General features: G+C 51.3%; 1 protein-coding gene across 1 annotated transcript; it reads left to right on the top strand.

The window, feature by feature from the left end:
• The first annotated feature begins 5,873 nt into the window (after positions 1–5,873).
• On the top strand, positions 5,874–10,976 carry IRF1 (interferon regulatory factor 1). Its single transcript, XM_007943738.1, has 9 exons — positions 5,874–5,960; positions 7,322–7,421; positions 8,172–8,348; positions 8,461–8,510; positions 8,617–8,740; positions 8,873–9,025; positions 9,538–9,587; positions 10,402–10,537; positions 10,852–10,976. Exons 1-9 carry the CDS (start codon positions 5,874–5,876, stop codon positions 10,974–10,976), a joined length of 1,002 nt encoding a protein of 333 aa, XP_007941929.1.
• Positions 10,977–11,177: the final 201 nt, after the last annotated feature.

The following is an 11,177-nucleotide window of genomic DNA, read 5'->3' as shown; positions in this document are numbered from 1 at the left end:
CCGAGTCGTTCACAACTCATAGCAACCCCATGCACAACAGAAGAAACACCGCCTGATCCCGCGCCGGCTCCATGATCCCTGCTATACTTGAGCCCATTGTCGCAGCCACCATGTCAATCCATCTCGTCGAAGGCCTTCCCCTCTTTCATCGACCCTCCTCTACCTTACCAAGCATGACATCCTTCTCCAGGGAATGGTCCCCTCTGACAACATGACCAAAGTAGGCGAGACGAACTCTGGCCATCCTCGCTTCCAAGGAGCATCTCGGCTGTGCTTCCTCCAGGATAGATATTAGTTCTTTTAGCAGTCCATGGTACCTTCAGCATTCTTCGCCAGCACCACAACTCAAAAGCATTAACTCTTCTTCGCTCTTCCTTATTCATTGTCCAGCTCTCACATGCATACGAGCCGATTGAAAATATGGCCTGTGTCAGGCGCACCTTAGTCCTCAAGGAGATATCCTTGCTCCTCAGAACTTGAGAGTTCCTTCGCAGCCGCCTACCAGTGCTATACCTCTAAGGCAGCACTGCCTTAGAGTGGTATGTGTGTGGTGGAAGTGGGAGCCAGGCTCCTGAAGTGTACATAGGGAGTGAACAGTATATTCTGAAATCCTAAGGAGGCTGGGGACAGGGTTTGGTCCACTGGAGGAGAGGCTCCCATAGGGGCTGATTCTACTGCTAGCCAGCCAAGGCCTTCCTGCCAGCCTGGAAACTGCTAAGGTTTAGTATGAAGAGGCTGCACAATAATTTCACACAAGTGAGGGTATGGATGGGAGGCATCCCTTGAGTAAGACCTTGCCCCAGAGCAGATGGGTGCTGCAGGGAGGTCCCAGCCAACTCCAGATGCTGAGTATGAGGAACCCAGCTAGGTCCCTTACTGAAAAATGCAGACTTTGTTCCTCAGAAGATCACCACCCAGAAAGGTGATAAGCAGTGAAAAGGTGGCTGACGATAGCTAAGGCCAAGAAATGGACTTCTGGTTGGCTGCTTTGGAGGCACTCTGCAGAGACCAGGCATTTGCTCTGGGTCTGAAAAAAGGGACTGAAATTGAGGTGTGTGTGCGTGAGAGAGAGAGAGATAGGGACAGAGAGAGAGAGAGAGAGAGAGAAAAGAGTGTTGCTAAGTATCCTAGAAAGACAAGGATGAGGAGCAAATGGAAGGAGCAAAGGCAGGAGGATGGAAATGTAGTGAAAGATTCGTGCATCACTGTGAATACATCTCATTTGACTAATGTTTAAAGTTTGGAAAGGATTTTTATAGTGTATCTAATTTTATCTTCTTGATAATTAGGAGATAGAGGCAAGGATTATCTCTGTTTTACAGATGAGAAAATTGAGGCCCAGACAATGTTACTAATTTCCCTAAGCTCACACAGCAAGTGACAAAAGCATGACAGGAACCCAGTCTTTCAGATTCATATCCTCTATTCTCTTTCTACCACCCTCTAGTTACTGCCAAGGGTCAGGAAATTGTGGGAAAGTAGTTTGGAATAGGACCCCCCGGGGGGCGGGGGAAGAACTGAGCGAGCAGGAATTTGAATGTGGGGCTTGAGGAGTAGGGGGCAGGGCGTTCTGAAGACTACTGAGTAAAGCTGAATGTTTTGAAGATCACCCCAGTAATGAGGTGGAGGCCCCTGGAGGGGCAGGCCTGGTCTAGAATGTGAAAACATGACCTGATGCAAGGAAGAGCTGAGGACCAGGTGAGGCAAAGATGGAAAGGATGGGGAAGGCTTCACCGGGGAGGGAGCTGAAATTACAAACATGAGAAGCTGCTGGAGGCAGTGTGGAAAGGGGAGAAGGAAACTAAGATCTGTGTGTGTGAATCCGTGTGTAGGGCTGTAGCGGAATGTTCAGCTGGACACCTGCCTAGAGGCTAGAATGAGAGAAGATGAGAACTTTAAGTCAGGGAGGGTAAGGGCCAGCTTGTTGGTTGAATAGCCCTGAATTCTAAAAAAAAAAAAGCCTAGGAAACTGTGTTCCGTTTATCATTACTGGGAATGTGTGATACCTTTTAGGCTGAGAGTCATCAAAAGCACTTACAATACAAAAACTCATGTATTTAAACAGGGTGTAGCTTTATTTCACTGATTTGGAGTATAGCACCTCAATCACGACAGGCTGGTTTTTATAGGGCTTCAAGATAAAATAAGAATCCTTAAAGTTAAAAGTGTTTTTTGTTTGTTTGTTTTAAAGTCAAAGAACACTTCAAAGATGTAAATCACAGTTTCACTGGTAAATATTAACATCGGGGAATTTCTCCTAAAGCAAAAAATTATTAGTGTGTGCAAAGATTTAGCTATACAGTATTGTTTGCATTACGAAAAAATGGAAATAACCTAAATGCCCAATGGCAGGGGATTAATTGGGTAAATTTTTGTTTATCCTTATGATAGAATGATTGTGTACCCATTACAAATGATATTGAAGAAATAAATTTCATGGCAGGGAAAGATGTGATTATCTGTGAATTAAAACAAAGTTCTTGTTTTAAAGCATTTTTCAGTCTTCTGTTTGCTTTCCCATGATCACTTTGGTCAATTTCTCAGGCTATAAGAGATGCAACTTTCCTCTCCCTAATTTCATTCTGAATTTCCAGCAGCTGTGTCTATCTTTTCCCAGGTTCTGGGGAAAGACACAAGCATTCTTGCTGCACAGAAAATAGACCCCACAATTTTGGAACAATTATATTTTCTGCTGTTCTTACTCAGAAGGTCTTGGTCCCTGTAGCAGGGTCCCACTTCCATCTTAATGACTCTTTTCCCCAACTCCATCCTGTCCCTGTTTCAGGGCCTCAGGGCTTTCCATTTTGCCTAGCTGTGCTCCTTCCTTATAGTTCCTCCTGACTCCTTGCCTCTCCCAGCTCCAGCACCTACTGCTACCTGGGAGAGAGCTCTGACCTATTCCTGCTGGTTTCCTGGGAACCAGGCTTGGTCACACCATCAGTCTCACCATTCAGATTCTGGTGTATCAGAACTGAATTAACCCATTAATTTCCTCGGTGGGAGAGAGGCAACAGAATGAATGACAGGTGGAATGCTGCATCAACGGTCTCTGTATAGCTGCATCATTGCTACTGGGTGCTGCTGTAGAGGGAGTGCTAGGGTGACAGGAGTGACACAACCACCTCAGCCTGGAATTGCAACTTACTTCTGAGTCAGCAGCTTTGGGGAGGTGGAAGGAGGACCCGGGCTGGCTTGGCCACAATTCTACAAGGAAAATAAACACCAGCCAATAAGAGGACACGTTATGAGTCCAAGAGCTAAACTGCTGCCCTTGCCAAGGGTCCTAGGCTTCGCAAACCTCTGGCTAGACCCATGACCTTGGACAGTCCCAAGCAATTCCCCCCACACTGCCCAGAACTGCTCCCTGCCAGAGCCAGGGCCAAGGCTGTGGAGGTGGTAGAAGACAGGAGTGCTAGGAAATACCAAGGCTCTCCCCAACCCTTACCTCAACTCAACCCTACAGGCTCCTGAGAAGCTCTTCTCCTACCTTTCTAAGGCCAGTCAGGGGGCAGTCCTGCGACGCAGATTGAAAAGGGGGAGGGCTATCTCTCCGGTTATTATTAGACCTTGGGGTGGGACCTCGCAAACCTTGCGGCGCAGTGGGCATGGTGCTTTACAAACCTTACTCTGTAAGGTAGGGCTATTGTTTTGTAGTTGAGAAAACTGAAGTCCTAGGAGTCCCTTGGCAGACCACGCCAACAGCGGTCGGGCTGGGATTTCCTCCTTTGGGCAGCTCAGGTAGAACCCCAGGCAAAGTTGTCTTGCCGCTTTCTCCTTCCCGGGCAATTGAGTGCCTGGACGGGGGTCACCCCTCAAGACAGGGGCAGTGTGAGGGCCGACACCCCTGTAGCAAGCTTGAGGAGCCACGCTGATTTCCCGGCTTCAAACTCGGTGTCCACCCTGGAGAAGGCGGCAGATACCCCGGCAAGCCCCTCACCTGCGCTTGGGAGATAGGCGTCTTCACCCCAGCAGAGAGGGGAGAGGACTTGGCCAAAGGGGCTAACAAGCTGAGAGAATCGGGAATGCGGGGAGTAACTGCGGGCTGGGACGTTTAACTTCCGTGGACAGTTTTATCCCGGGCGAGCTGGAGTAGGGGTGGAGTGCGAGCAAGCAAGCTAGGTTCGCGGTCGCGCAGGGGCGACGGCGCCCGACCGGAGGGGGTGGGGAGAAGCAGCCGCCCTGTACTTCCCCTTCACCGCTAGCTGTACAACAGCCTGATTTCCCAGAAATGATGAGGCAGAGCCGGCCAATAGGCGGCCGCACAGCTCTTAGGAGGCGGGGCCGGGGAATCCCGCTAAGTGTTTAGATTTCTCCGCGGCGCCGCTGCCCCCACAGAGCGCGCCACTCATACGCAGAGGTAGGACGTGCATTCGAGCGGAGCAGTGTCGAGTCCAGCCAGAGCCGTGCCAAGCCAAGTCCAGCCCTACCCCGCGGCCCCGCAACCCAGGCATCCTCCGCTTTCTCCCCCTCTCTCCCGGATTGCACTTCTCGCGCCCGCACAGCAGTCCCCGCCTTGCCGGGACCCTCGGGCGCCGTTGCAGGGATCTTGCCAGCTAGAAAGGTGAGCCCGCCTTCGCCGCGGTAAGAACCGGCAGCGTCGAACAAAAAGCGCACTGGGTACCAGGAAGTGGGGACCGAAAACCCGAGCCGAGAGTCTCAGGCGCGCGGCGTTGCCTCGGCCCCAGCGCGGGCTCGGGAGGGCGCTGTAGGGGCAGCGAGCGGCGGCTGCGCGGGGAGGGCGGGCCTCGTCGTGGACCGCCCACCCGGCCGAGGTTGAAGGCGCCCGGCTGCTTTCGCAGATCTGTACGCACAGAGCCGCCCGGGGCATCTGGTGGCAGGGTATGTTCGTCACGCTCATCCACACGCCGTGCGCGGGACTTGAGTGGCTCTTGAGTGCTCCCACTGCAGGCTTTCAGCGGTCCCAACTCCGCGTCCAGAACCCAGGCTTTAGGGTTCCCTGTGCTGGTGGTGGTGCGGGGGGGGCTGGGGATTGGTGCCCTTGATGGGCGGGGGTCGTGACCTGCAGGGATTGCAGGAGGAAGCGCCACAGGTGGTTTCTTGGGCCACTTCGCTTGAGGAGGGAAGTTGAAGGAAGAGGAGAGGAAGCCAGGCCGGAGGGTTAGCGTCCTGTTCTTGGCGCCGTGGGCGCTGTGGCTGTCAGGGAGGCGTAGAATGGATTCTGTCCAAGAGGAAATATCCAGGACACAGGATGACTGCTTGTCCATTAGGGAAGGTGCACAGCTAGTGGTGACGACTCAAGTCGGAAATTTCTTATTGTTATCAGCAAAAGAAGCTCCTACCTTTCCAAAGGATTTGAATTTTGGGGAAAAGTTCTGGCTTTGAGATACCCGCATATTTTACCTCTTATCTGCACGTAAATCCTTTGAAGCTATTACTCACATGCTTGTCTTACTCCCGGAACTGGCTCACAGAGGGTGAGGGAAGGGATAGAAGTATTTTTGCCAAATTGCTGAAACGGTCTATTACAGCGGGTGAGCTCTGGTAGCGTAGTGGTTAAAGCATCCGGCTGCTGCAACCAAAGGGTTTGGCCGTTTGAACCCACCAGCCACTCCCGGTGAGAAAGCGGAGGCAGTCTGCTTCCGTAAAGATTTACAGCCTTGGAAACCCTATGAGGGAGGTCTGCTCTGCCCTAAACGGTCACTATAAGTCGGAATCTACTTGATGGCAGTGGTTTTGTTTGTTTGGTTTTTAATCTCAGGGCAGGTCCCTGGACCTGAAAATTGTAGTACCCAGCTGGAGGGCTCTGAGTCTGTGGGGGGAAGGGAAGGGTAATTGATCTGGGTGGGGCAGGGTACTACCCAGGGGCTGTTGAACAGATTCCAAGCGGGAACTGTCTTCTCTTTACAGCCAACATGCCCATCACTCGGATGCGCATGAGACCCTGGCTAGAGATGCAGATTAATTCCAACCAAATCCCAGGGCTGATCTGGATTAATAAAGTGAGTGTAACTCTTTGGATTTTTCCACCAGTTTTTTAATCCATGTTCTTTGGGGACCAAAGCTTAAGATGCAGCTCAAAAAGGGAAGTGATGAGTGGGCAGGCAAATGTGTTTCCCAGTGGGTCGTGCTTGCAGGAAGAGGTGTGCAAGGTCCAGCCCTGCGCCCCACTTGCCAGGCTGCTTCGTGCCTTCTCTAGGTATAGACAGGGCACCCACCTGAGGGCATTTACTAGTAGCAAGAGTCTCCCAGAATCTGCAGAGCTTGAGTGCTGGCCTCTCCTGAGGGAGATCCCTACACACAGGTTCACACATGCACACATACACATGGCATTTGATGGGGCTCCAGTCTGGGCAGATAGGAGACAGAGAGGTGATCATTGTTTGGCAGGAAGGTGGGGGCCCAAGAATTAACCTTACACTGGTTGCCCTGACGTAAGAAGCCTGTAGCTGATGCACTCAGGCCAGCACAGACCCTGCACACAGCAGTGATAATAGTATTTGCAACACTAGCTAACCATTACTGAACACTGCTAAGTATGTTACTTGCATTATGTCATTTAATCCTTACAATAGTCTTGTAAGGTAGGGCCTATTATTAATATACCATTTTTAGATACAGAAACTGAGGCACTGAGAGGCAGATAATAGATCATACATAAGATGATAAAGCCAAGATTGGAACTTGAACAGTTTGACTCAAAACTCCACACTCTTGACCACTAGTAATGATAACAATGAGACTATAGTCTTTATATTTGTTACGGTGTCCCCATACACGCTCTGATTTTATACTCAAAAGTATTTTTTAAGATCATTTCTCATTTCACAGAAGAAAAAACTGAGGAGTGAAGACAAAGTAACAATGTCAGGGTCACATAGGTAGTCGGCATTCAAGTCTAGTCTAGGGCTCCCTCTGGTACAGCCAGGATCCCCTATTTAGGAGCCAGTTGGCCCAGGTATCCTGAGCTGCCACTTTGAATGGAAGTTATCAACAGTGCCTTTCCATGTTGATGCTGATCAGCCAGACAGAAGCATCCCACAGCTTCTAAACCAGTATTATGGGGAAGGGTGCTCTGTGGCTCCCAGTACACCTATAAAAAGCAGAGGGAGGATTTTGCTGAGCTGATGGTGCCAGCTCTGAGGCTGGAACCCACGCTCCCTCTGAGAGATCCAGAGTAATATAATGGCCTTTTTAAGCCAATTTCAGGATAGGCCAACCCAAGCCAGATGTCGAGGTGAAAAGAGGAAGTCAGCCTTTTCCCAGACCTGGGGGTGCTGGGTGAACTCAGCCCCAGAGGCTTTGGTCTCTTGACGTGGGCTGGCTCTGAACTGATGCAACCTTGTGTGTATGTGCTGTTCAGGAGGAGATGATCTTCCAGATCCCTTGGAAGCATGCCGCCAAGCATGGCTGGGACATCAACAAGGACGCCTGTCTGTTCAGAAGCTGGGCCATTCACACAGGTATGAACACCAGGCTCCAGCCCAGGAGCAGCTGGGGAAGAAATAAAGGGAGGCACTTCTGTAACATAAGGGCTCTTATCTGGGGTCCCTGAGCTCCCTGAGACTGTGCAGAATTGTGTTTGGATGAGTGGGAGCAGAAGACCTGTGGTTCTGGGCAGAGAGGGGGTCCATCATTTCAGTAAATTCTCAGGGACTTAGGAAGTCAATAAAAGAAAGTGTAGTTACAAAAAGTTTGTGATTGAATTAAAGTACAACTGGCAAAAGCAGCTGTGAGCCAGGGCTTACTGACAGAGTTCTAGGCTTTCCTTTTTCTTGGTGTTGACCAGGATCCTTGGTCTGGTTGGTGACTTCCTTTCTTCCTTGAGAGATGGACCCTCTCTTGGTCCATCTCAGACCTATCAATAACTGTTCTTTTTTGCCCACTCTGTGGCCCCTCATGTCTGGAGGTATCAGATAAGGTCCAGTCCCTACCCTGTGGCTGCTGACAGCCCAAGCAGGGAGACTGGGCATGGTTCAGGGTAAAGAAGCACACTTTGAGGATAAGGATTCTGCTAGGGCTTCTGGCTGGGTCCTTCACTGGGTGTTGCTGGATGTGCTTGAGCCAAGCCCATATATTTGAGACGCTTAGGAGCCCGAGGCTTACAGAGTGTCACCAGGAAAACCTGCTGGTTTGACCAGGGTATGTCTCTTGCCTTCCTCTTCCCAGACATCCATGGGCCTGACTGTTCTCTTTGCTCTCTTGCTGTGTAGGCCGATACAAAGCAGGGGAGAAGGAGACGGATCCTAAGACATGGAAAGCCAACTTTCGCTGTGCCATGAACTCGTTGCCAGACATAGAAGAGGTGAAGGACCAGAGCAGGAACAAGGGCAGCTCAGCTGTGCGAGTGTACCGGATGCTCCCACCCCTCACCAAGAACCAGAGGAAAGGTATCCAAGGGCTCTGGGTCTGCAGGAAGCCCTCAGGAAGGGAGGAGAGAGGAAGAGGGGCAGCTGGGGCTGGCATACCTGTCCCATGGCTGACAGCCTGTCTGCCCCACAGAAAGAAAGTCCAAGTCTGGCCGAGATGCTAAGAGCAAAGCCAAGAGGAAGGTAAGTTGGTCCTAAGCAGCTGGGCCTTTTGACCCTGTGGGTCAGGGTGGGTAGTGGAGGAAGTACTGTAGTAGGTCTGGGCCTAAGCTGCTTTCTCCCTCTGTAGTCGTGTGGAGATTCCAGCCCTGATACCTTCTCTGATGGACTCAGCAGCTCCACCCTGCCTGATGACCATAGCAGCTACACAGCTCAGGGCTACTTGGGGCAGGACTTGGAGATGGAGCAAGCAGGTAAGGTGTGCTGAATCCATTTGATACAATGGGGCTGCTGGCAGGGACCCTCAAGTTTGGTGGGATGGTGGCCTGTTAGACTAGACCGCAGGATGGCCTATGCTGGTGCTTACAAACTGTGAAAACACACAGCCCTGACCTGTGGCTTCTGTTGTCTCCCAGCACTGTCACCATGTGGCGTCAGTAGCACTCTCCCCGACTGGCGTATCCCAGTGGAAATTGTGCCTGATAGCACTAGTGACCTGTATAACTTCCAAGTGTCACCCATGCCCTCTACCTCTGAAGGTTTGTGCTCCTGGGGCCTGGCCTGCATGCTTGACTTTGGGTCCTGAGTGGGGTTTCCTGAGGGAGAAAAGATGCTCAGAATTCCCTCTGGCACTGAGCTGATAAATTAGGCATTGCCCATCCTCACAGTTATGGGGATGAGGCAAGCCATAGGGACACCAAGAAGCTGGTTCAGATGGGCTGCAGGGCTGTGGTAGCCTGGGGAGAAGAGAAGGAACCAAGCCAGAGACTTGGTGTAGTGGGGCTGCTGGCTACATATTGGTTGCTGGTTCTCCTGTCTCCTTTACAGCCCAATCTGTGAGGGTGAGGAAGGAAGCAAGAGGGTGGAAAGAGGTGTAGCTTCAGAGTTTGGGAGGCCAGTGTCTTGTTCTGGAATCTGTATGGCAAGCAGACATCTATTGGGAGGCTAGTGTGTGTGTGCACAGGTGAAGGGGCAAGGGGACCTAGTGGGGCTAGAACTATAGGGCTAGTGGCTGATAGCTGCCAACCTCTCTGCTCTTCCCCATCCACAGCTGCAACAGATGAAGATGAGGAGGGAAAACTACCTGAGGACATCATGAAGGTAAAACACCCCTTTCTATCTGGCTATCCTTTTGAAATGGCTCACTTTTAGTGAGGAGAGAGAACCAGTAGGAGCTCCTAATTGGAGAGCATAGCTGCTACTGTGACTTGGCCATGTGCATAGTCCCTTAAGTGCCATGTTCACGGGGCTAGGGACCACTGCCCTCCTTGGCTGGTATGAAAGACTCCCTGGACAGTGAGGGCAGGAAGGAGGCCTGGTCTCTGATAGGCTGTCCTAAAGCATGCCTCAGGGCCACAGTCAGCTCTGTGAGTCAGCCAGCATCAGCGCTAGGTCCCTGGCCCCTGTCCACCGCCCCAACATGCCCCATTCCTGCTAGTTAGGGAAATACACATCAGGTTTCAATAATTAGCCTTTGAGATCTGTTATGTGATGGCATTTTGTTTTTGTAATTTAAAAATTTTTTTCAGTAAATTATCCTGCAGTTTTCTGTTTTTGTTTTCCTCCTGTTTTTAGTTTTATAAGTGAATATAATTCTCATTAACACAGAAAATTGAGACATGGGCATAGTTCTTCATCTCTAGTTTTTCTAGTCATCTTTTCTTATCGTACTGTGCTATGCATTGCTTCAAGCCACATTCCTAGTTGGTGTGTTCTTACACAGTTGAGAGGGCCTGTGTTTCTGCCTCCAGGCCCTTGTCCTAACTGCACCTCAGATCTGCAGCCATCTGCGCATGTGAAAATGGTCAAGGGTGTGATCTTGGCTAGAAAGCTTTGGTTTAGGGAAGGCAGGGGGGCCAGTGCAGGGTGAGTATGCATTAGAAGTGAGCTGATGGCTTCTTACTCCTGCCCCTAGCTCTTGGAGCAGTCAGAGTGGCAGCAGACAAGTGTGGATGGGAAGGGGTACCTGCTCAATGAGCCCGGGGTCCAGCCCACCTCTGTCTATGGAGACTTCAGCTGCAAGGAGGAGCCTGAAGTTGACAGCGCTGGGGGTAAGAAGGCCCTGGGTCCACATGGCTTCTTGAAGACCAGAGAACAGTGCAGGGGTGGGGAAGGCTTGAGGGTAAGGCCAGGGAGCAGTAGAGTTCAAGCATACTACTTAAAACTCATCTGGGGCACAGACAGCTTGAGACTTACATATTGCTTCCATACCCTACCTTAAAAATGAGTGGATGCTTGCTGCTGTGGGGCAGACAGCAGAGGGCTGTGTCTGTGGCCTTTGGGGAAAGGGTGGGGGAGTGGGAGGCACACCATCTGCCCTCATCCATCCACCCCCACCTCATACAACCTTCCTCATATCTTCCAGGGGACGTTGGGCTGAGCCTACACCGCGTCTTCACAGATTTGAAGAACATGGACTCTACCTGGTTGGACAGCCTGCTGCCCCCAGTCAGGGTGCCCTCCATCCAGGCCATTCCTTGTGCACCATAACTGGCTCGCATCATGGTGGCTGTGGTAGAGAAGCAGGACTCCTATGGGCCCCGTTGACGTGGGAAAGTGTGACCCCACTGTCTGGCGGAGATGGGTTCTCCCTCCTTGGGTCAGCAGGCCTCTCAGGGCCTGGCTGGCCAGGGCCTGGGCTCACCTTTTGGGGTAAAGCTGGACATACCTCCCAGGATAATGGGGTTCTGA

Source organism: Orycteropus afer, unplaced genomic scaffold (genome assembly GCF_000298275.1).
Source record: "Orycteropus afer afer isolate SDZICR_OR568_19922 unplaced genomic scaffold, OryAfe1.0 scaffold00112, whole genome shotgun sequence".
Classification (NCBI taxonomy): domain Eukaryota; kingdom Metazoa; phylum Chordata; class Mammalia; order Tubulidentata; family Orycteropodidae; genus Orycteropus; species Orycteropus afer.
Note: the sequence above shows the minus strand (reverse complement) of the source record. Positions and strands in the feature narration are given on the sequence as shown.